General features: G+C 42.5%; 1 protein-coding gene across 1 annotated transcript in view; it reads right to left on the bottom strand.

Annotated features, from left to right (window-relative positions):
• The window catches only part of dip2ba (DIP2 acetate--CoA ligase B (putative)a), a 48,127-nt gene that overhangs the window by 6,541 nt on the left and 15,676 nt on the right, over positions 1-25,910 (bottom strand). The window contains exons 2-30 of the mRNA XM_026153337.2: positions 14,437-14,508; positions 12,943-13,098; positions 12,293-12,418; positions 11,929-12,165; positions 11,704-11,832; positions 10,781-10,900; positions 10,393-10,590; positions 9,973-10,064; positions 9,783-9,893; positions 9,451-9,574; positions 9,176-9,285; positions 8,890-8,992; positions 8,740-8,804; positions 8,541-8,634; positions 8,226-8,345; positions 7,994-8,108; positions 7,589-7,728; positions 7,299-7,435; positions 6,703-6,783; positions 6,491-6,618; positions 6,125-6,239; positions 5,838-6,039; positions 5,572-5,684; positions 3,533-3,613; positions 3,254-3,377; positions 2,998-3,119; positions 2,227-2,338; positions 1,736-1,845; positions 8-138 (exon numbers count right to left, since the gene is read on the bottom strand). Coding sequence (XP_026009122.1) covers positions 8-138; positions 1,736-1,845; positions 2,227-2,338; positions 2,998-3,119; positions 3,254-3,377; positions 3,533-3,613; positions 5,572-5,684; positions 5,838-6,039; positions 6,125-6,239; positions 6,491-6,618; positions 6,703-6,783; positions 7,299-7,435; positions 7,589-7,728; positions 7,994-8,108; positions 8,226-8,345; positions 8,541-8,634; positions 8,740-8,804; positions 8,890-8,992; positions 9,176-9,285; positions 9,451-9,574; positions 9,783-9,893; positions 9,973-10,064; positions 10,393-10,590; positions 10,781-10,900; positions 11,704-11,832; positions 11,929-12,165; positions 12,293-12,418; positions 12,943-13,098; positions 14,437-14,508 — 3,568 coding nt within the window. The remainder of the gene's footprint in view (positions 1-7; positions 139-1,735; positions 1,846-2,226; positions 2,339-2,997; positions 3,120-3,253; positions 3,378-3,532; positions 3,614-5,571; positions 5,685-5,837; positions 6,040-6,124; positions 6,240-6,490; positions 6,619-6,702; positions 6,784-7,298; positions 7,436-7,588; positions 7,729-7,993; positions 8,109-8,225; positions 8,346-8,540; positions 8,635-8,739; positions 8,805-8,889; positions 8,993-9,175; positions 9,286-9,450; positions 9,575-9,782; positions 9,894-9,972; positions 10,065-10,392; positions 10,591-10,780; positions 10,901-11,703; positions 11,833-11,928; positions 12,166-12,292; positions 12,419-12,942; positions 13,099-14,436; positions 14,509-25,910) is intronic.

The raw sequence follows: 25,910 nt of genomic DNA, 5'->3' as shown, positions 1-25,910 counted from the left end.
GAATTACCTGGAGAGGCACCACAGGACGAAGCCCAGGCCACAGTATGGGTCCAGGCAGATGGCTACTTGGCGTGAGGAGTAGAGCTCACACTGCAGTTTAATGGAGCGGCACAGAGTGCTGACCGCAGCGTGAGACATCTGAAGAAGCAGAGAAACTTTTAAGAAATCCACCAGACTCACTCCATTAAACTTCACCTCATTAGTATGATTTTAATACCTCAATATGTATCAATAAAGACGTAGTTTGATGACCATTAGAACAGGTAGCATGTTAGAGTTAAAAATGTGTATTCTTCTTTCAGCTGCTCGTTCTAGGGGTCACCACAGCAGAACATCTTTCTCCATCTCACCCTATTCTCTAGCATCCTCCCCTCTCATATGCAGGGGCTTGCAAAAGTATTCGTCCCCCTTGAACTTTTCCACATTTTGTCACATTACAGCCACAAACATGAATCAATTTTATTGGAATTCCAGGTGAAAGACCAACACAAAGTGGTGCACACCTGAGAAGTGGAACGAAAATCATAAATGATTCCAAACAGTTTTTACAAATAAATAGCTGCAAAGTGGGGTGTGCGTAATTATTCAGTGTCATCTCCACCCACTCTACCCTGCCTGCACTCTCATCTTCACCGCTCTTTCTTGCTTTGCATGGTTTACCCTCAGGTATTTAAACTCATATACCTTCAATATCTCCACTCCTCTGTTGTATATAAAATCTGATCTAAATTAACCATTTCTTACATGTCTTTTAACCTCATAAAATCAACAGGCTCGTACTAAAGATTTGGCAAATCGCACAAGTTTTTCTTTTCATTTCTACGATACAGTGAAAAACAATCATAAGAAATTTCAACAACTTTTATTGGCAAATAAATCAGATTTATGCAAACAGTGTTTAGAGGTCCTTCTTCTAATAAGTTCTGCTGTTCTCTGTGGCAAGTTGGACATCAGCTTCTGGGCCAATTCCCGCTTTAGCAATGCTCAAAGCTGACTGCAGTTTTGTGGGCTTCTGCCTGACCACACTAAAAGCTTCCTCAAAGAATAACTTCTTCCTCCACCAAAGGAGCACTTTAATGCTTTGTGCATTTTCCAGCATGATGGATGTCTCCAGCACCACGTCTCAAGGCAAAAGTGATAACTTAGTGGCTCTGAGATCATCAAATTAACATTTCAGAGCCACAGCCAGGAAATTCCCCAGATGTTCATGCGATCAAGAATCTATGGTCAGCCCTAAAAAAGTGCGTGAATAAGCAGAAGCCCACAAACAACCTCAATACCAATGAGGCAGGAGTGAATCAGCTTAGGAGACGGACAGTCAGCATCCCAAAATGTCAGCACACTGTAAATACTGACTGTAGGCATAAATTTGATTTATTAACCAATAAAAAAATTTGAATGTCATTTTAACTGCACAAATGTCCTTCACTATATCATAAAAACAAACAAAGTATGTTAAATAGACAATTTGTGCAACTACCAAATATTTTTGGCCATGTCTGTGTAAATATGAAAATATTTAATCTCTGTGTCATAATTCTGTTGTCAATACACTGAACTAGACCAGCTGGGTGAAGGTCAAACATCCAAGAGAAGACACAGAAGCAGAAAATTAAACATTTTCTGGCTAGAGAAATTCATATTAAAAAAAAAAAAAAAATGAAATCACAGTCATTTCTGTTTGTTTGTTATTATTATTTTTGGAGTATGTACAGGATTTGTGGGAGTAATCTACCTTGACTCCAGTCAGCATGCCTGTGGTGGACACACTGAAGTCCAGATAGGCTAGCATCTCAGCTGTAGGAGGTTTGTAGATGTGTGGAGGCCGCTTTCTTGGAAGATCATCTGTAATGCGAGCGAAGTGAATTTATGTTATGTCTTTATTGGACAAAATAAATCAAATACTTCTTGCTAATACATCTTGCTCTTAATGCTACAGTCTGATAATAGTCTGGTTGAAAGGGAAGGTGATATCATTTCACGTGTAATTTTATCCTTTCAATGCACATATTAAAAATCCATACTTTTACTTTTAACTCACTGCAACACTCTTATCTTCAGAAATGAGAGCTTAAAATAACTGAAACGTACTGTACATGTCTGAAGTTAGTCAAAGCACAAACAGTGTCTATTTCAAGCCAAACCTGCTAGCATCTAAATACGTGCACAAACGCAGCGACACCCAGCTGCTGCACGTTACTCTAAAGGCTTTCCTAATTCAGTCACCTGTATCAATGATCGTGGGCCACGTTTTGACATTGACGCTGGCAGCCGCCTCCCTGGACCTGAGGATCCTCATGAGAGGCTGTGTGGTGAGGATGCAGGCTGCTTTGCTCACCTGTGGCACACAACACAGAGCACAGACGCGGTCGTTTAGAGCCACAGATTAATGTGAAGCATTCAGTTATTGATATTTCATTGATCTCCAAAGTAAAGCCCAATTTCATTTGCTTTGCCTCAGGGAAATCAGTTATAGTGGCCAACAGAAGTATTCATTTCATTAGTGAAGGGCACTTCCGTTGATGTGATAGTTTATTAAAGTGGCGGCTAAAAAAGCTTCATATTTGTTTTAAGGTCAGCGATGCATATTTCAGTACATGAAAGTGATCCAGTATGGACAGTGCAATGTCATAACTGTGCTTTTGTCTCCGTTGCTGTTTGTCTGTCTATTCAAACAGCTCGATTTTCAGGGAAATTGGGAATAAGGAACCCTAGCTGTGATTGTGGATCACTTAAAAACAAAAACAAAGAAAAATGATGTATTTGCATTAGAGAAGACTCACAGAACTGTGTTCTCATTGTGAACTACTAGTTTTGGATAAATCATTACAAAATTAAGTGAAAAAAAATTAAACTGAAAATGAAAAATGAGTGTAGAATAAGTACAAAAACAGTTTAAATACTACTCAATGTACTCAAATAATTCCACATACATTACTCCATTATACTGTGGAAATACTCGAGTAAAAAAAAAAAGCTGTGGTGAAGTGCACTCACGTCAATGATCATGCGGACAGTGGGGAGAGTAGCAGCCAGATTCTGTGGGTGGGGCGGCCTCACAGTCACAGGGATGACCCCCGCGTAGAGACAGCCATAGAAGGCGGCTATCAGGTCGATACCTGCAGGAGGAGGAGACGGGAACCTGGTTGAACTACGACGCCGTTAAAATACTACATTAAACAACAGCACTTTTACATATTATTTGATATGAAAAACTAGGAAGAGTTGAAACGTATAATAACGGCGTGCATACCCGGGGGATAAAGCAGCACCACGTTGTCTCCTGTGTTGAGACCTCCTCTCTCCATCAGGGTAGCTGTGATTTTCTCTGCTCTCTTGTGTAGCTGAGCACAAGTTGCTGTGCACACTGCTACCCCCTAGAGCAAAAACAGTGCTGGTACAGATGATCTCATACAACAAAATGGATCACCATTTACAGAGTGGCACCATTTCCGAGGTAAAAGAAAGGTAATGGTGCACGCCACGTATGCGCACGTTTCTTATGTTTACTGTATGCTCATGTTTAGCCTACCTTAGCATTGAGCAGCACGTATAAAACATGGTCAGGGTCCATTTGGGCTCTCCACTGCAGGGCTTCAGACAAGAACTGGTGCTGAAAAGGCAAAGAAAGGAATCGCTCATTACATACGCATCACAGATGGATGATTAAACACACAAACAATGTTTTAATGCACAGATATAATTACACAAAGCGGCACTGTTGGCAAATAATAACTTATTTGAAAGTGATTAAAGAGAAAAATATTTTAAAGCCTGTCTTCAAAATAACAAATAAATATATAATCAGTCCTCTCTGTGACAGATTTGTTCATTTTAAACAGAAAACACTTTAAAGTACGTCAAGGACACAGTGTGACGCAACAGGAGCACAGAGGTGTCCAGAGTATTTGGGTTTTTTAAGTTGTGAAAGGTCATGCTGGGACCATCTGCACCAGGAAGGAGGCAAACTGGAGCCACAAGCTCACAATCTGTGGGCCTTGAAAAACAAAGGGGTCATGACAACTTTGATTAAAAACAAAAAGTTTCTGCTAGTCCCTCAGAATGCTGTTTCTTAAATAAAGGCACTTCACAAGATTTACGCAGTTACATAAATGAGTATTAATAGAACTATTAATATATTAATGTCATTAGCATCTCAATCTGTGGTGTCAAAAAGCCGAGGAAGCAGTGCACCAGACACACAAGGACAGGACCTGAAAGTAAAGAATCCCTTTACAAGACAGAAGCCAGGTGACCACTAGGAAGCACGTAAAAAACAAACATTAAAAAAAACAAGTAAAGATAACACCAGCTAGACGTACAGGGATATTCAGCAGTATCGCACCGTCAGACACTGGAAAAGTAATCGTTTGTGCGTCGTGCTCTGGTCAACAATGAGTGAGGAGTCACATCATGCAGACCAGCTGCCCTGGCAACTCATAAAGCCATGCTGCACGTGGGAGCGTCACAGTGAACACAGGAAGCAGAGGTGCACGTCAAAATACTTCTAATATTCTAATTCGTACTAATGCGCAGGATATACGTATAGTGCATCACAGTATATTATTAGAACATCTTCTGCAGTTATATATGCTAAGTGACAGATTATAATTGCTTAAGCCTTGCACTTGCACATTTTGTAAAAGATAAGAAACTTCTTCTCACTCAGAGGAGATCAATGTCTTTTAATTCATTGCTGACTTTTTGGTCTGGCAAAGCTGCAGCAGGCTGCTGGCCAACTCCAGGCTTAAAATAAGATGGCGACGTGGGACTATTAAATAAGGCCCGGATGAATGTAGGATGTGACCTCATTTGTAATGTGCTGCTGTATATTAGTTTTAATGTGTGGACCTCTGCTGGACAAGGAAGCTAGCCTGCACGGTCATCTCGCCGGGCTAAGCTGTACCTGGTGGCCGTCAGGTTATCACAGCTGACTGACAGAAGCAGCATGAGCAAAGAGGCGGGTGGGAGGGATGCAGGGGGGAGGGGAGGCCAGACTAGAGCCTTACCATCATGGTGGGCCACATACAGAGCTAAAGCCCAACCCAAGCAAAGTAAAGGCAGAACAACAACAGAGATTTAGGATAAGGCATCAGCAGTCATACTGCCTGACAGACGCAGGCTCATCTCATTAAACCTGCATTCATGGCATGTTTACACATCAGTTTACCTTACCAGCTTAATTTGAACAGGTTTGTATGACATTAAAATGATTAAAGAATTTGATAATTTTCCAGTTACTACATTAAATAAGCATTTTTTTTTTATCCAAAATCCAAACAAGTTCAAGCTTATAATAATGTCAATACAGCAATCTGAACAAAACACTTGCTCATTAATCTTCTGCCATCTATAAAGCAACCATTGCAGTTTTGCTATAGCGTGCAAATCTTTTATTAATGGTCTCACTGTGCAGGTGTTGTACACATCATAGACACTGACTCCTTTAGATATTAAGGCAATTCAAATTCCTACAAACTAAACTGGTGAAAAACTGTGCTGCACTCTGCCAAATCCACTACTAGACCTCATATATATGAAATCAGTGGAGTTTGGTCTGTGTGGCAGTACCTTTCGAATGAGATCCTGGTCCTCCACCACGCCCAGCTCTCTCCCTATAGCCTGGGCGATCCGTTTCCCTGCCACCAAGTTGCCAACCAGCATAGAAGCTGGACCAACGTCCACTGAGGAAATCAGAAACAATCAAGAGTCGGTTACACAACGACAAACTTTCAACTGCCAGCTGATGGCACATCCTCATTATTTCTAGCTCCCTCTTCATGCTACAGCTTTATATTGTATACAAGCATGATTCCATAATGTCTAAGACAACCCACCTGGCTGTTTCTGCCGGGGCTTGGGCAGGTTTGTAACACAGGTGTGTGGGCACATGAGGATATTACAGGGGTGAAGGTTTCCCTCCAAAAAGTTCTGCTTGGTTTCACAGATGTGGATGCCTCCCAGAGGCGTCTTTGGGAGGGTGTTGGCTGGGACGAGCGCGAGACAGTACAGGCCAACCTGGTGGATACTGTCAATGGCCTAAAGATGGAACATGCATCAAGTACACGTTAATACAGAATAACATAATATTAATCAAGATGATATGAGCAGATGTGTGATTCACCTGCAGCACTCGACTCATCCACTGGAAGCTGTCTTCTTCACTGGCATCGGGCCTCTGCTCTGCCACAATCACTATCCTCTCATCATAAAACACCGTCACAGAAAACACTGCGATCCTGCACAGATGCCAACAGAGAAGTGAGTGCAAACACACAGCTAGACAAAGAAACCAGCAGAAGCTGCAGGATGCTGAAGGGATTTTTACTAATTACCAATTAAATATCACTAAATTATCCCTGCTCACATGTGTGCGTCGCTAGAACATTCTTACTCAGTGTGCATTATGAAGTAATGTAATGCATGAACACACACGCTGGGAGCACAGTGAAACCTCACTGTGGTTCACAGCGGCCTGTCAGTGTCTCACCTCCCCCTGTAAACTGTTTTGACCGGCTCCACTGCTAGCGCCGTGGCCACCAGGTCGTCTGCATTGTGCCGTCGCCCGCTCACCATCAGGAGCCCCTCAATCTTTCCCACAACAAATACCAGACTCCCCTGTGGAGCAGACATATTTAACTCAGCACAGACATCCCAATTGCAGAGTACTGGAACTACTGTAATTGTGCATGAGCAACCTACCGGTCCCACGAATCCAAGCAGGCCAGTTCGAGTGAAGGGAATTTCTCCAACGGGCGCTCCGGCTTGATTTACTGGAATCACCTAGAAATTAGCACAGATGAGAGAGACAAGTGTCATAAACACAGCACAGATTGCATTTCAAGGGTAAATATACTGCATACCCCAAAATACTGCAGTTGTAGTAGTACAACATAGTATAAGCCAAAAGAAACACTTAGTGGGTTCTATTAATAAAAATAATGGGACAATATTTAAACCATGAAGTCTATAAAGCATTTTATTAGTAAATAAGGAAATAGAAATAAAGCAATTATTCAGTGACGTCTGTGGCTCCATCTAGTGGGTAATTTAAAACTAGTACTCCTTTTCCATGAGTCCATATTTTAAATACACAAGGTCAAACAAGAAGGGACGGAGCTCATTATAGCAGAGAGGGGACGTACGGAGACTGATGTAAACTTCATATCATGTCTCATTCCACTAATTCAAAAGCCACAGCATGTTGTACCTTTTTAAGCCATCAACATTTACCATTTTAAAAGTAAATGTTGGTACAAAGCTGTAATTTGTGTGACAACATTAAACCTGTGACAGACCTCAAATGTGTTTTTGGTGACACCCGGTAGGCCGTAGTACATGGTGCCTCCAGCACGTGAGTTGATCACGATCTCTCCTATCTCGTCCGTCTTGCACAGCTGAGGAGATCCCTCTGGCTTCACAATGCACATCAGAGCTGAAACAAACAAAAACAGGTCAAAACATTAGAATTATGTAGACTTGAGCTTCTGTATTCTAAAAAAAAGGCCATACAGTCAGAATGTACAGTAAAGATGTGACAGCTGCTGCACTTCTGCACTGCCAATTACACCTAACAGTTGTGGCTAACCTCCAGGCATAATGTGACCCACATCCTGTACAGTCAGAGCAGAGTTCTTGTCTTCTGTGTTCACCCGGATCACTCCGTGGCTCAGCCCGCCCATGGACAGGATGGCCCTGGCTGGCAGCGGAGCACCTCGCGCACCTGGCCTGTACAAGGTAAAAAAAATGTACATGCTTTTAACTTTTTATTCTGAAAAGTGTATTTTTCCATTTTCATGACCCATACTATTTGCGAGTAATTGCTGCATCCCTATGAATATTTACAGATTTCATGCATTTTCAATAAAGGACGTCTCGGTTAAATTTAACTGTATAAATTTTGTTCTCACAGAGATGAACAAATTTATCCCTGTATGTGTGAAAAGCACATGTCTCTCTGTTTATCTCTTTGCTTGTGTGGTTCACGTTGTACCTGCGGATGGCCACAGTCAGGGCCTCGGGAGAGGTGGCACACGGACAGATGACCTCAGGCTTCAGACCATGAGACTGGAACACATTCAGGAAAGCATCACACGAGGACACAGACCCTGAAGGTAAACAAAGGGTGAAAACATTAACAAAAGTAGGTAAAAGCAGCTTAAACCCACAGCACAACATTTTAAAATGGCCATGTATAGTGACTGTTTATTACATTAGTTACTCACATGGGTTGGCTCCATCAGCTACTATAAGCATGCGTATTGAAGACAAGTTGATGTCTTTCTGTTCTTTATGGGCCATCATGGCCCAATGGAGGTCACGGCACTTCACCAAGGCCACACGTGCTATGAGAGGGTAAGAAAAAGCCCTTAAGCATCATTTCTCTACTGTTTTCTTATTAAAACTTTTTTTCTAACATTATTATTATCCTAGCAGTCTGTAAAATACTCTGTCTTATTAATATTGTTTGCTTATTAACTAAGCAAACATAGTAAAATTATAAGAATATGGAGTATAAAAGAAAGAACATTTGGCTCAACCTTTGTGAATGTGAACCCTTTGCACCCAGGACATGGGACAGGCCTTCATGACAGCATATGGCACAGTAATGGTGTGAATTCTGTTCATGACACTCTGCAGGGAAGGAAAAAATATATAAAAACCAACAGTGTCAATAACATACTGTACCACACACCAAATAAAGGGCATCTAGTCAGCAGCAGAAACATCCAGTCTCACCGTTAAGACGCCATGCCACAAGCCCATATCTTTCTTACAGTCCAACACATTGACCAGTGTCTCCCCTAAGATAGAAAACACATGAGCAAATGAGTGCGTTCACCAGCTTCAAGTCCACAAAGTTACATGCAGTGTTTTATAGTCTCTGACCTTCACAGTAGTTACAGGCTTGTGTCAAAGCTTGACAGTGAGTCAGCATGGCGATCTTGGACACAGCGACTCCCATCACTGTTCCCTCCTTACTCGCTTTGTACTTCAGCGAGAAACAAACACACAGACAAACACACAGATGTCAACAATGTGTCAAAATTAACATCAGAGTCAAATAATAGTGTGCGAGTTACAGAAGATACATAATTGAATATATAACAGTTTACTAAAGATAAACTGAATCTAAATTAGAATGCAGAAATTAGAAATGCATTGAACTGCCTACCTCTATGTAGGCAGTGTCTGTGTTGGCAGTGGGAATGTGAGGCTGCCAGTCTTTGGATGGTTTGGTCAGGTACTTAGTGTCGGTCACTACCCATTTCATCCTTGGCCAACCTGCAACACGCAGACACAAAGAGCATGGAGCACACAAAAACTATTACAGCTGTCATTAGGAAAAAAGCTGCACTAATTACACTAATTTTGCAATAAAATGAAAGCATCCAGAGATGATTCCTGATGAGCCAGCAGCATTAGCAGAGGCAGTTTAGTCTTGCTGACCTTTGAACTGGATGATCTCTCCATTTTGTGTCTTGGGCAGCCCTTTGAGACACACCTCACTGGTCAACGCCAAACTCACACCACAGCTGCCCAACAGGAAGCCAATCTGCTGGCTCCCTGCATCCTATGAAAAGAGGCTTAGGTCAGGAAACTTCAACTCACAAGGACAGGCAAGCAGACAAAACTGTGACAACTAAAAGAAATAATAATAATAATAATAATAATATACTGGTGAGGCTCTCATTATCATAAACCATGCATTTGGTCCTAAACATGTGGAGCATTTTTCAGAAATCCCACAGAAGAACTGCTATGAAAACAGGTATATTTACCTGTCGGGACAGCGGCACCTCAATAGGCACAGGGATGACTTCAGCTAACAGACAGCCATAAAAGGCCACCCAGAACATGCCAGGATCACTGTTTGGATACACCAACGCCACCTAAGAAGCAGAGGAAATGATTTTCCTCGTCGTGCTACTTTACAATTTACTTAGGAAGAAATGACTGACAAACTCTTACTCGATCTCCAGGTTGAAGGACAGGCTCAGTCTTTGTGCCCAGTTTATTCAGAAGGGTATAGGCCAGTTTCAGACTGCGACTCCACAGTTTACCTATACAGGTTAAAAAAGAAAAGAAAAAAAAGAAAAGAAAAATGTCATCTTGTTTTCCACAGGCCAGATTTCTTGCTGTTAAATTGCTGTGTATTATTGTTGCATAACTGTTCCATGATCGCTTAACTTCCCAACCCACTATGGGTCCACACTGGAGGCAATGTAATGTGGGAGTTGTTCTACTCGGGCCAACAAATATTTCTTCCTTTGATCCAGCTCATATGCAAAAAATATACCTGACATTTATAGAGTGGACACAACAATACAGACACCCATATTTGTGCTCAAAATCGACTTTAATATTCCTACGAGGCAACGTGTCGCTCACCATATGTGAGTGTGTAGAGTGGTTTGCCAGTGATGTCCAGGGCAGTGAGGGCAGGGCTCTTGGCCTGAGTGGCCCCCCAGCGGGCAAGGGCAGCCTGCAGGGCAGGAGGCCAGTTACTGACCACCCCAAGGGGCTCCCCCTTCACTGGGATGATTTGACGTCCCTCAGGCTTCGGGGTGTTGGGGTCCGGTTGGGGAACTAGGCATGAGAATCGGCAAGCAAGAAACTGTGAGTACTGGGTGTAACGCTGTAACACTGTGGTGTCACAACACTCTGGGTGACTTCCTAAAGAAGTGAAAACCCTTTTCAAAACAACCAAGAGGATTTCTGTGCTGCAGTACACACAACGGTGAAAATCAAGCATGACATATTGTGTTATGTGCCACACCTTCTACGATTTCCTCAGAGTCATCGAGGAAGAATTCGCTGAGCGGCGGTCTTTTGGGTCGTTTGAGTGTGTTCAACAGCTGCTGGATCTTAGTGGACACCCTGCTGCTGACAGGCACGCCTGGACAAACACCGAGAGCAGCCGCCGTCACCAACATATGCAAACAAACAATGACACGCAGACACCCACACATGCAAGTTTATTCAAACATGAATCTCTACTTTAACACACGCTCTCTCGCTCACACAGGCAGTAACCTACGCACTAGCACAGTCAGGAACAGAATCAGCAGCAGGAAAAATTTGAAAGGGAAATTTGCACACAAGGAGACACAGAGTGGACAATTCTTTCAGGAAAATACTATAAAGGAAGATTTCTACTTCTACACCTACAGCATGAGACAAACGTAAAGAGAGGTAGATATCAGGATGGAAAGCAAGCTACTTGGGGCCTCTTCGGCATCCCTCCCCTTCCCCAGGTTCGATGTATATTACCTTTTCTTTTTCCTTTTTTAAATCAAAGTCAAGACAGGGACAGGATTAATGGACCCAAAAGAAAGAACACAAAATATCGGTCGTTAGCAGCATTCACCACACAGTGACATGAGGATGATGTTGAAGGTGATCGAGGATGAACATGGGTAGATTGTATGTTGATTGGAACACATTCAATCACTTTTCTCACTGCAATGCTTTGAACCACACAGTCAATGCAAAACAGTAAAACATCGTCCGATGTCATGATTAGAATACCAAAATGACTGAACTGCTTGAAATGAGGAAAGAACCAAAAGACAGTCACCCAGATTCCAAATATTTCAGAAAATGAAGAATACTTTAGAGGTTTTTCTCCCCACATAAAACTTTATACATATTTGTACCACAGCCAGACGTTAACACACATTCTGGCTTAAGTGAGTGTACCGTCAGCAGTATCCAGCATGCTGGAGCGGCTCTGTCCACGGCTCATGCCCCTGACTGCTGGGGGAAGATCCACCCTGGACCCTCTGTCTTGAGAAGCAGAGGACGTCACATCTGGGGGGACACTGTTTTCTGTTAGGGCGGAGAAAAATAGCATCATCAATGGCAGTGACACCATCACTGAGATTTATGGATCAACGCTGGGAGTTCTCCACCAGGACAGTTTACCAATGCGTGTGTGGGCTAGCACGTCAGCTAACAAGGAAGCAGCAGGCTGAGGCTGGGGCTGGGGCTGACTCTTGGGCTCTCCATGGGAGAGGGTGGAGGAAGCAGATGAGGATGTGGAAGAGCTTTGGACGGAGCGGTTGATCCAGTAGTCGGGGCTCTGCAGGGTCTGAGCTAGTGCTGCGCTGAGTGCTGCCTTTCTGCGCAGTGAGCCTTCATCCTCTGATGCAGAAGATGTGTCTAAGAGTAAGAGAAAACGTGAAAGAAATTATAATTCAATAACTTTTAATGTTTTGGTGAGGGTATTTTTTAGGAGCTACAATCACCAGCAACCATCTGATCTCAGAGTGGGTGGAACCAAGCTTACCTGGAGGTGTGCAGGTATCTATGGGAGACTGGACAAAGGCTGAGCGCCTCTTGGTTGGCATGGGAAGAGCCATTTTCTCCTCTTTATGTTTGGCCAGTGCTGCCTGGACAGCTTCTGTATGGATGTCTACATAAATATAGAATAGAGAATAACCCGAGTGAGAAAAACAACAAGGACAAAACCTGTGAACTTCAGGTTAGTGATCATGATCAATTCTCTGGACAATGAAAAAATCCAACTAACTCAGTGATTATATCCAAGGAGAATTATAGATTTACAGAGGTTGATAAGGTCTCTTGGAGAAATTTCTGTCACCCTCAGATGATAAGGATGTTTAGGAACAACCCAGGAACCACCGAGGCTCGCGCCTGCCATGAAGTGGAAATTGCTGGAGCACCAGGTTATGCCATTAGCGCGCCAACGTTAAACCCCGTTGAAAGTTTGTGAGGATATAGCTCCCAAATAAATGAAATTCTATAATTGTTTTAACAATTAAAGTTAAAACAATGACTTGAATTGTTTGCATTCATTCCACTCTTGTTGTACCTTCATTCCAAATCAAAGAAACTATTTAAAGGTAAACTCCGTGATGTAAACTTTTGACCCCAACTGTACCTGTGTGCTTTTGTAGTGAATTTTGTGCTGCATACCTGATCTGTAGCGCTCGTCCCTGGCGCCTCCGCTGCGGTGTGAACGATGGTGTCTGGAGGCTGAAGAGGTGGAGGGGCCCGGGGCCTCAGGACTGGGGCTAGGGTCGGCACTGCGGCTCGGGGAAAGCTGCACATCTGGTAGAGGCAGATCCACATCTACAGAACAGAGCCCAGCATGTGAAAAGTCAATAAAAGTCTATATTTAGGGGACCATTAATAAAAGCAAAACAAACAATCTAACATGAGATCCAGGAAATTCAGACAAACAGAGCACACGTTGCTTTACATAATGCTATTACAGCAACGTGTAGGCATAAATATTATATGACCTTCTCTGAAGCTCTCCAAATTTAGCCTCATACAGAGCCTGTGAACAGTGAAATAAGGACATGTACTTGACTGATGCAAGTTATACTGCTAACAGAGTACATGAAACTGGGTTACATTTATATTTTTAGTCAACTGTCTTTTCGTCCCGGAGGGAACTGGGTAACTGAGTCCCTGAGGAGATGATGGTTTTGAGGGATAACAGGACGAGTGAAGGAGCACACGGTCACCCCTGGAGATTCAAAGCTTTCTGGTGTATGCTCTGACATTCAAAGCAAGCTGCCAGCAAAAGTCAAACGAAAGCAAAAATCACTAAAAACAACGGGACTGAAATCTAGATTAATATACGATCTTTGCGTGTAATCACATAAATGTTTTGGCAGCACAAGTCAAAACAAAGGTTAAACTAGAGGAAAGGGAAGTGTAGTGGTGCTCTCTTTTTTTTCTTTTTTTTTTAAAAATAGCTTAAAGTGACACATCGAGAACGATGTTTTTTTCATGCCGCTGCTAGCATGGTGCAATACTTTCCGAAGGAAACACCACACCCTTGCTTGAGGAAACTGACAGACAAATCAGTTTGTCTGTCACATAGTAACACAGAGAAGCTTTAGTACTTCCCCACAGCTGTAAACTGAAACCAGTTTCAGAATGTATCACATTTACTGGGTACGCACTAAATACAGCAGAAAGTCTGACAGGAACTATGGGTTTGTGCATCCGTGGCTTACCTGTGGTGATGCAGTTATTAAAGATATTTGTGCATCACTGGTTACCTTATGTGCAATTCTCATTTTGGCCACTAGAGTGCCACAGAAAGCCAGAAATTATGTTGCTAACTTGGACAAAGACAATCAACACTCACACTGAGAAGTCAGTCAAGTTTCTTCTCAAAGAAATGAAAAAAGGAAAAAAGTACAATACGACATAAAGAATCCATTTTTTGCCTCCGTTGTTCTTTTCACATGTGAAAGAATAATCAGCTCAAATGTAAATTTGAGGAATCTTCTTATGCAATCTAGCCTCATTTTGCTTTTCAGCCTGAACAACAATAACATTGCTGACAGGGGAGGCGGAAAAAAAAAAAAAAACACAAATGGAGAAAAAGAAGAAGGAAGGCTTTAATGCAACATGAAAAAATTCCAAGAGCAGAAGAAGAACTGGTCTTACTTGGCAAATGGGAGATGTAGGAGGCCAGCAGCTTGGCTCTCTTCTTCTCATAGCCCTTCTGCGTGATGTCACCTAGGAGAGAGGACAGCAACACCAAACTGTTAGGTTAGTCATAATTACCACACAAACTCCAGACAACTACGTACACACAGACACACACATGTACAGCCTCACTAATACATTTTCAGAGGGTTGAGTCATAATAATAATAATAATAATAATCCACTTTAAACCAAATCCACTGAACTCCACATGCTGACAGCTAAGTCCATTTACAACAAGGCGAAGAGATAACGCCATTGTTTGGCCTTACATTAGCCCCAGTGAATAAACATGCCTGCTGGCTATAAAACCCAAGTATGATTCCACTGAGCCGCACGTAACCAGGCAGAGAACAGTGCCAAAACATTGGGAATAGTTGGGATGGCAAGCAGAGCAAAAAAGGAAGCCATGTGAGCCAGTTTCACATGGGACTCGGTCATTTATCTGTCCCGACCTTTTCCCACTGTAGACCCAGCACCACCCCTTCCTCATTCGGCCTGGGCCTGGCAGGATTCCCAGTGATACTAGAGTGTGCTAGAGAGCCGCACAGGCCTGACAAAGTCCATTAAACTGGGACCCCAAAACACACAGTCTGCTCACTGCAAACATGCATGAAAGACACACCCTTACATACACACACTCCCCTTGAAAACACAAACAATCCTAATGCTACAATCTCCCACACTCTCTCTGTTAGTCGCCTTCTTTTGTGTGCAGCGATAACACCGCATGCTATGTCAAGTGCCAATCGCCAAACGGCTGCTTAACCTCAATCTCCTGACACCTCCTCCACACTGACCAGTGACAATGGGGGGGACCTACGGGGGGGGGGGGGGGGGGGGGGGGGGCTGAGAGTCACTAGCAGCAACAGGGAATGCAGACCAGTGTGTGCATTAAGCAACAATGAAAGAAAATAAGGAGAGAAACGGTGAGCCAAGGTTCAGCAGGGAGACCGGAGGGAGGTGTGCTGGATAAGCCGGGGCTGGGTGGGGAGTTTCGTGTGTGACTGAGATAGAGTGTGTTTTTTCTTAAAGTTTTCTCACACTCTGGTCACTTTCCAGTGGAGTGTAGGATTTGCTTGTATAAACAAGAGAATCAGAAAGGAAGTCCCCTCTATGATTGTGTGTGTGCCTGCCAGAATGAGTTAAATATGAGACTTCTTTTTTTTAATCCTTCCGATACAATTTGTAGGTTTCACAACACTCATATTAAGAGAAGCAGAGTAAAAGTGAATAACCTTTGTAGAGAAAAAGCCAACAAAACAAAGTTGAACAGTTTTAGAGTGAAAGGCAGTGTGTGACTGAGTGCCGAGTGCTTTGTCTTTCCCTCTGTGCAGGGGAGCAAAAAGAAAAAAATGGGGATGGCAAGCATTCAGCTTGGAGTTCATGCCTGGGTTCACACACTAGGCTGAAATTCAGACACAGCAGCTTGTTGCAGTCTTTGTTTCTCCATCTCTCTAGCATGCTACAGACTTGTTTATACACAGGAAAACACTCATAGGCAGACATGCAAGCGAGACAATCAGCAGCAACTTGATTGTAGTGGACTGGAGCAGTTATTGTTGTCGGAGACAAGGTTACGCCAAGCCCAGTCCTGGTGCCCAATTGGTGCCGGGAGGGAAGAAGGGGAAGAGATGGAAAGATGGACGGAGCGCCGTCGGTCATTAACGCAGACAGAAGAGAGTCTGTGCTGGTGTCGGGCAAGTACAACAGACACGGATTGGCACAGGCACACCAGCTATGTGGCTGGCAGTGGGAAGAAAGACACAGAAAGGCTCTGGGTTTAAAGACTGACTGTGACAGCTGGTTCAAAACAGAGAAAAAGCTGTATGTGTTAAGTGCAAGAATGTGGTGTTTTTGAGTGTGAGCATGAACAAAAACAGTACAGTAACTGTGTGTAATCTGAGGTCAGGGGACAGGATATGAGCATTACCCCACCCTGTGTGTGTGCTGCCAAAATCGTCTCACTGTGTCTGTCTAGAGAAAGAGGAATGTGCTGATTGGAAAACACCATACTAACAGAGAGGGCCAACTGGCCAAGAGAGAATGCTCATAGTTCCAAAAATGTCCCTGAGGTGCAGGAAGCTAATGTATCTGTGCATGTGTATGTGTGTATACACAGCTGGGGCAGGTTAAAGGGCGCTTCAGCACACAAGAGAATGAATGCTGACAGGGCCTGAGGTGTACTGGCACTACAGGCCTTCCCTGTGAGATGTGTGTCAGTATGTCAAACCAGGAATGCGTACTTCGTCCAAGGATCGGCTGAACCTGCCCAGCATGCTGTGATAGAGGCACAGTATCACCAATGAATGCATCTTTAAGAGCATATTAAAAATGTGTGACAAATCTCACATCTATAAGCAATTATCAGTCCTTCTCCTTGGCAGCCAGACATTCTAACTGACTGTTTTTTTGTGTTAATCGTGCTGTTTGTGACATTTTCAGAGCTCATTCAAGACCAGATGACAGTGACCCTGTGAGGCTTCTTTTAAAATATCCGATGTTGACCTCATACTTCAAGACAAGTCATACAGTGGACTGATCTCCTAATAGCTGGCAGCGCAGGGTCACAGAGGGGATAAACACACTCACATGAACGGCATTCCCAGCCACACTGATAACTGCGGAGGGCTACAACTTTTTCTGACACAGTAGGGGATTACGGAGCACTTCAGATTTAATCTGCACTGGCATTCTCCGCTATGATCCGGCACATTAGAGCCATTTGAGGTTTTGGAGATTAACTGTTTATGTGTGCACTGTGCATCACTCCACGCGTACACATCTTGATCTTGTTGTCAGGGTGTTTTCCTGGAGTCTTGGGTCTTAGACAGGTAGCAACACACAAAGGAAATTTTCTTTCTAGTTATTTCTGATCATTTGTGAATAAAACCTCAAACTGTTACAACGATGATTACTTTCCTGTGGGTTCTTTGCTAAAGCCTCCCTGGGAGGAGGCCACAGGAGAACACCCTGGTTGTGATTTCGACTTATATGTGGCGTGACATACGCTCGAAAAAGCAGAAAAAAAGATATTTTTATGAACCTGTGAAAGAGGATAAAGTCAATGGACGCCTACAGCACTGTGTGCCCCATAACCGTGTCAAATCAAATCCAAGAACTGAAACCATCGTGAACAGTGAATTTCTCTCTGACGACATGGCTGGGCATTAAGCATTCATGACATAACATTTGCTCCCTGTGGTTTTCCAAGCAGCTCAAATGTTGAATCATCGGACTGGCTGTAGCTGATACAGCTAAAATTTCGCTTCTTGGATTACTATTACCCATGAACGGCACCCCTTTTTGTTTTCCCAAATACAAAGGGGAAAAAAGCTGTTAAAGAGAACGCTTAATGGTCAGCACATGACCTGGACGTATACACGAGGTTGTTTTTGGTTGCGATTTGTCTCGGTTTGTGTGTTTTATTGTCTTTACCTTAATGCAGTGTGATCTTCTATGCACACCTTACTCTGTCCCTCCCAACCCACTATGTCTGTGCTGTTCCTTTACCATTCTTCATTGCTCCATTGCCAATCGGGAAGAGCTGAAATTTGTATTGGAAGCAGTTTAATTCCAGCTGCCAATACCCAGAAACAGCACTGCATTTGAGATATTTATATAAAACTAAAGCAACGAGGTCAGTGTCTTTCAATCAGTGCCACAACTGCTGCCAAGATTTCTTCTCTTTAAATGATATTCATTAGGTCATGAAAAACTGAGAGGCTCAGTGAAGCGCTTTTTAATGCCAGTGATTTCCCTCAGTCCTGGAATCACTGCACAGTTCTCCTGAATGAAAAATCCAAATCTTGGCCTTGAGCTTCAACCCTGAGATACCAGCTGATCTATGGATCTCTGTTTAACAGTTAACACCCACCCATCCATCAGCCTGATCCACACACACACACACACACACACACACACACACACACACCATTAGAGCTGAAAAGCCTCCTGGCATCCACATGCTCATGATATATGAACAAAAGGCACTGAGACAGCATTTTTCCTTAGTTTTCTTTCACTTCTCTGTAGAGGATGTTGCAACAATCTGATGTAATCTCAGCAAACATGGATTGTGTCACAGTGAATGCAAACTCCAAGGACCCTCTCCTGTTTACGCATATGTATTCAAGCCCCCTCCCCAACCGAGAGATCTCTATAATTACTTTGAGCAGATTAGCAAGTGACATGACTGTCACCCACAATTTCCGCTTGCCTGACTGTCTTTTGCACACAGAGACCTGCATGTGACAGGTTTCCTGTCAACCCATAAATGCACACAACCATGAAACTCAAACAGGATAACTGGCTGGATTACACAGAAAGCTGTAAATAAAACCCCGCTTTTACATCTTGAAAGCCATCCAGTGCTCACATTTTGGTCTCTATCCTAATCTGTAATCTGAGATTACATCTAACCTAACAGATTATATCTCTCCATCTGGACGTTTGTGTAGACGGGGGCACAAATGTCTGAAACAAGGCTCTGTACAGTGCAGGACTGTTTTCTAAGCGTGGTGCTTCTAGCCAGCGATACCAGTTTGCTCTGCATAAAAGTGTCTTTGTTTGCCTGTGGGTTACAGTTTGGTGACAAGAGTGATGCTAATCTAGAACACCGTTACTACCCTATATCACAAGAAATACATACCAGGGCAAAAAGTTGCTGTTCTATAAATCCACCACGAGGAAATGACTGTGAGATAAACAGGATAACTAGAAAAAACATGGAAAACAGCCACAGCCTGCACATTTACATATAAATACACACATAAACACAGGGGCTGAGAAAGGAGGAACTAACGTCACCCACAAGATCTTATTTATAGAGACTCTGAGCAGTGACACAAAAACAATGGGCAGACTGTGCCGAGAACATGGATAAATAGCACTTGACAGGAAATGCAAACGAATGAGTATGACACCAAGGCCATTTAATGGCACCTGGTCATTAGTTAAAGCAGATGTAAGAAGCTTATTTCCATAGAGCATGCTCTAAAAGGGAAGCAGTGTGGCAAGTACAAACGTTCCACTGCTGTGCTTTTGCATACCATGAAACTAATTTCATTTCAATACTGTTAACTGGGTTTGAAATGATTATCATTTTAATTGATCTGGTTGACTGACAGTAAACAGTGTTGTTTGATGACCGGGAAATCATTTAACTTACTCTTTTAAGAAAACTGAAAACATCCCTCGATCCAGCTTGTTAGCTGTGTGGATCTGCTGCTTTTCACTGATCACAAATGAAATATCTCTAAGTTTTGGAGCATTAAAAACAACCTGAGGCCCCTTATCATTAGATTTATGAAAGCTCAACTTGTGACACAGCTATGTATGCGTGATTATTTATCAAAGATTTCTATACTGTTTATATAAACATTCAAAATAGACATAAACATATGAAACATGCAGAACCACTGGATGTGACACTAGAGCACCAGCGTCATCTCCCACACACCAAAACAAACACACACAGACACACAGCTGGACTCTCTACCACAACAGAGGAGAGAAACTTGGATTACATTACACACAAAAGAGGGAGTGTGACTTCATTTTTCTTAAGCATTCAAGGCAATGTTACACAACTATATATTAACATGGGAAATATTTATAGGTCACTATTTATCCTTTAAAATATCTAGCTAGCTATATATCCATCCATCCATCCATAGACGGAGGGAGAAAGAAAAACTTTAAGGCAGTAAAGTTTGTTCATCTAGAAAGTCGACAAGCATCCTTGACTAAATGTGGGGGTTTCCCTCAGTTTACTAGCAGTTAAATCAGGTTTTGAGTATTAAAACCAATCAGTGATCACTCAGGAGATATTTGCTTCATGTCTGAATAGTGATTACAAAACACTAATACATAAACCTCCCGCTTCCAGCACAATGTTTTTCCACTTCAAATCCAGGCCAAAAATTCCTCTGGGACCCTGGGAGTCCACGTGGGGGTTTTGAGGCAGACAGGGAGGATGAAGTGATCTCTGGACGGCTAAAGGGAACTGCTGGCCAGATACCGTAAGTAAGGGTCTGAGTAAGTGTACTTTCTCTTGTCAAAAATCTCCATTGGATTCGGTTTGTGTTTGGTTGGATGGAAAACGCAACTCTGACAGCCCAGCCTAGTCACGATTGAGCAACAGTGCCCAAAATATGGCTAGTTACCATTTGTCACTTTAACCTTCTGAACGATTTTTATGTACATCTTTCCAATAATGAATGATGCAGAAAATAAGTGCTCAAGCTCTTTTATTAGGTATAACTTATTAAATTCTAATACAAGATCTCCCAGTGACATAAAATGGAAGCACAAAAACTTTTTAGAAAAATCCAACAATAGCACCAAAAACTCATTGGTCACCGCAGCAACTAAGTGATGCTATCATGTCAAAATCTCAGCCCTGTCTTGAATCTGTGCCACAAAGAAAAAAAGCTTTGAAGCAAAACCTCCAACCCAGTACAGTGGCCAGTGAACATAGCACGGTTATAGCATGATTATAGATACAGTTGACTCAACACTTCACTAAAACTGTTTCAGCAAAAGCTCAACATTCCTGGCAGGGGTGTTGTATTAGGTCACTTTAGTCTTATCTAGCTGTCCCTAATGAAGTGAACTTACAGATAAAAATTCGACAAAAGGTATGGGAACGACTTCTGAAAATTACACCCTAAAAAAATACAACAGCAAAGTTAATAATATATATATTATATTATTATATTGTGTAATATGTGACAAGAACAGACGATGTAACACAGTTTAGTATACAGTGCCCCCCCCCCCCAAAGGATCACCACAGCGGATGGATCCACATGTTTTGATTTGGCACAGAAATCACGCCGGATGCCCTCGCTGACGCAACACTTCCAATTATCCGGGCTTAGCACTGGCACTTGGAGCACACTAGCTTGTAAGTCCCTGTGTTATAAGCTGGGTCTGTGCCTCTGCCTGATTTCCAATCTATTGTGTGTAAGGTGAATGCAATAGCCACTACAGATTAGAGCTATCAACACTATTATTTGAAAAATGTTTCATTTTATATTTTATTTATTGCCTTTCAGCCTGCTCCAGTCTGTGAAGACAGATCTAATTATGCCTCCCTTTTCATTTCTAAGGCATACTCTTATAAAAATCTCAATAAAACGAATGTGAGACATAAAAGAAGTCCAAGGGCTGTGCTTGGCCCAGATTAGTTCAAATGAACAATTTGTGCGTGGCTTTCACAGATCAACAATGTGTTAAACCCATTTTCCAATAAATAATGAAGCAATGCCCAGCAAAGAGGATGTAACGGAAGAAGTGCGTCATACTGAGAACTAGAAGTGAAACCACTGTAGTGACATGTTTAACACAGGTATGCCTCACAGGAAATTACAGAGAAGGGCAAAGAAAAAATGATAAAATAAAGATTCAGCAGCTCTTAATGTGGACACGCATCTTAGTGGAACAAATGTGAGGCAATCCCACCTTTTAAACTTAATACCTGAGAAACACATAACATGCGAAGAAACACACCCACACATATGCAAACGACCAGTTCAACCACACCCGAGTCAAGTACCGAAACATTCAGTGAAGTCAGACCTTCCTGTACAGGACAGCAACAACAAAAAGTGCTGGCACGATTAAGATAAAAACAGAAGAAACAATAACACTGGACAGTCAGCATCCTGAAACTTAATTTATCCAAAGAAATAAAACAAGTGTTTCCTTCGAGCTTTTTAAGCATTCATCTTGTGCTTGAGTTTAGAGCCCTACTTCCTCCATTACTTCTATTATTATTATTATATCAAGCGTTCTAGAGCCAGCTGTGAGTTTTGAGCTGGGAACTGCTGCAACAATAAAAGCTATCAGAAAACCACAATGAAACAAAAAAGACGGAACATTTGCTTTTATTCTTCTCCATAAGAAAGACGGCTTCTTCTTCACTTTAATCTTACTACTGTTAATGTACTACGCACACTAATTTGGGTCACGCCATTTCCCTCTAGATCATCACAGGCCAGCTGTATAATCTTGGCAGTGACAAACAGTTGCTGTATAGATAAATTCATATCACGTTACTTCATCAAAGTGATAAGGCTGGCAAACAACTGAGAGGACAGATTGTGGAGTCAGAGAAACTGACGTCAGGCAAGTACAAGTGAGCTGTTTGTTAGTAAGCAGCAAAGGTTAATGCAGGTTGTCCTCACTGAGACTGTACGGCAGACTACAACTGCAATGAGCGTTCAACTAACAGGTCTATGTTTGCATAACTGAGTGAGACCAAGGCCACATCCCAGGCTGATTTCTGGTCAGATTAGCTTGCTACCCCTGCCATGAACTGTATCCCCTACAGCAACTACGCAGGTGGATGAATACTAGCTTAATCATTTATTAATAAACAGTTTTATAGGCAGACTTGTCACAAGTTAATAAAGAAGTTTTATAGCATCTGTGCTTCAATGGCTGCTTTTCATTTACAGCAGACGCTTTCAGGGTGTCATTGTTGCGGGCCGGCTTAATGAAAGATATAGACCTGTAGTTCCCTGGCTATGACAAGTTAAAATGGGTGCTGTGCCAAGCTTATACACGAATTAATTTGCACTTCCTTTGTTTAATCAGCATATAATCCAGAAACGTATGAAAACAAGTTGTGATCTTAGGTTGAGCTTTAATCATTCCAATCACAAACATTCGATACACCCTGTGGTCTGGCTGTATTTTCCCACTTTATCAAATGGCTAACTCAGAGAAACAGACCATTCACGCTCAGATTCATACCTATGGCCAATTTACAGTCACCAATTAACCTAACGTGTATGTGGGAGGAAACCAAAGTACCCAAAGAGAACCCACACAGTCACATGGACAACATGTAAACACTTTGAATCCAAGACTTTTTTGCCAACCACCACACAGCTGTCCCATTTCTTTTTCCCACATTACAGAGGATAAGTCGTGGCAATTCATGCTGTTATGTGATGCACAAATTCCAGCCATTCGTGTGCCATGACGGCTATGATGCTTTGGGTAGGGATTATATAAGCTGATACCTTAAGTCGACTATGTAAGGTTTAGCAATACTCACTATACGCTCAGACAGGTCTACAAAATAAACTCCGGCTCAAGTGAGAAATGGTTGATTTCAGACGTTTTTGAGAGAACCAGCAGGAAGTTACCAAACATCCAGTCTTTACATTAGGTTGAGTCAATCGCTCTTTGGCTCCAACTTCACGTTTTATGTTTCGACTTAACCGCGAGCAAGAAAGCAAACTTTTGAAAACAAAACCCAACATACAACGAGCCTACAATAAATAACGGGCACCTAAACAGCAAATCTAAAGTAACAAGTCACACCTGTAAGCTAGCACTACAGCATATGGTTTACTTTCAGCCTTTTTAAAAAGAATACCTTGTGTCTGATCACACTAATTCTTTCTCACACTGACATGAATTACTTGAACAGTCTAAAGAAAGCCAGCTTTTTCTAGTGCGACAAGTCATAATGAGTCTGCCGTGAAAAGGACCGAGTCAGTGGTAGAAATTTTGATAGCACCATGAAGTGAGTGCGATCAAGTCAGCAGCTTGACTCCGCCTAAATTCAGTCCACTGTGAAGAGAATAAAAGGAGAAAAGAAGCGTATTTAGACAGAGGCATCCTGGCTAGCAAACTGCATAATAGACTAGTGTTTCAGCATTGCTGGGTAACCACAGGGTATTGAGTGGTGAAAGTGAATGTAGAGGTATCAGGTTTCACTGCAGCAGTGTCGTAGTGAAGATAAACAGGGGTCAGAAGTGTGGGACGGACCTGACCCGAGGGTCACTGAGCACATCAGCTCAAGTATCATCCGAGTCTTCTGTTCACCTACACATATAGAAATATTGCTCAGCAATATACTCTTTATGTTGCACCTACCTCTAGATGACACGTGCAGAATTTGCTCATCGACTATGCCTAATAGCTCATGGTTTAAAGGAGGACGTTAATGCAGGAGGAGTAATGTTAGGCAGGAAACAGCCTCATTAAATCAATATTATAATCTCATAAAAAGCCATGAGCGGCCTTTGAGAAACGCTTTGATTCTGGGTGCTGAGTCCGCCGTTGACACTGAAACCGCAGACCTTATTGCTTACGTTCCACTCTCTGGACAGCTCACGGTCCTGACCTCATACCACCCACCACTCGCAATCATTAAACAGGCTGTCGTCAAGATGCGAATCTATCGCCGCTCTGAAGATCATGGCTCTCAGTCTGTGGAAGGCGCTCAACAAATGGGCAACACTTGTGTAAAAGAGGCGCACACACTGTGATGAAAACAGGTTGTCTAAACGCCTGTCGAGCTCTAAAATCCACAACAAAAAAAGCAGTGACAACAACTCACTTCACAAGCAACTAAAAGTGGAAGGTCACAGAGGAAGGGCTGTGGGGCGCTGTGTGTGCGTGCAATAAACCACTCACCAAAACCAAGGGCAGGTATGGGATTAAAGTGTTGTCAGTGAAGGAAAAGAGCAGCAACTGAAACTGATGTGGTTCCGATTCCTCTAAACAGCATCTGAAACACCACCACACTCCTCAAGCTCAGCCAACAAAAACAGAATATTTTAAAGGCTTTCTGAATTATAAAACCTCACTTTATTGCTTTAAAGTCTTTAGGCTCAACATTACACTCTCTTAGAAAATATAGTCAGCGTGAAAGTGATGTGTCGCAGCAGGCAGACACTGAACAAAGTCAGTGGCCAGTGATTTTATTGGCAGATGGGCTGATCTCAGCCACCAAGGCCAAAATGACTACACTGAAAACATTAGTCTGACTTGATGGTGGTGATACTCAAAAAGCCGCCTTAATTTTGTTATATCACAGCTGAAGATTTTCAACACATGCATCAGCAGGGACGAACCAGACATGACGCTCAAACTTTAATGACACCCCCCGTCTGACAAAAACTCTGCTGCCTCGAGGTGTGTACGCCATCAAGTCTGCACATGACCAGAGTCTAAAAGAGACGTTTTATTGGTTATTGTGGGAATACTGTATCACCACAATCACAACAGTCATCAGTGCGTTGTCACTCTGTGGGAGTATGCAACACGTGACACAAAGACACTTTAAAACCAGGCTACCTACTGGGATCAATGTTTGAAAAATATTACTCAAGTGTTATGCGGCAGTCTCAACTCTAACATTCCAAAATATGGTCCAATATTCACATAAGAGGCTCTCAGCAACGTGGGTTCAATGCTTCAAGACTCACAAGCAATTTTAGCTCATCTCCAGGAAATGACTAAGGTCAGACTTGCCAGAACAGCAGCTGTTTCAAAATATAAACCTGGCGCTTCCTTTCAAGACAATAAAAGGTAATATATGGACTTACGGGACCAACAGTGCTATTGACAGTCAGGGATTAAGAGGCCTAAGCCACACCCACAATGTTCAGTGTGTTTTCAGGGCCT

The sequence above is a fragment of the Astatotilapia calliptera genome, chromosome 20 (assembly GCF_964374335.1).
Source record: "Astatotilapia calliptera chromosome 20, fAstCal68.1, whole genome shotgun sequence".
NCBI lineage: Eukaryota > Metazoa > Chordata > Actinopteri > Cichliformes > Cichlidae > Astatotilapia > Astatotilapia calliptera.
Note: the sequence above shows the minus strand (reverse complement) of the source record. Positions and strands in the feature narration are given on the sequence as shown.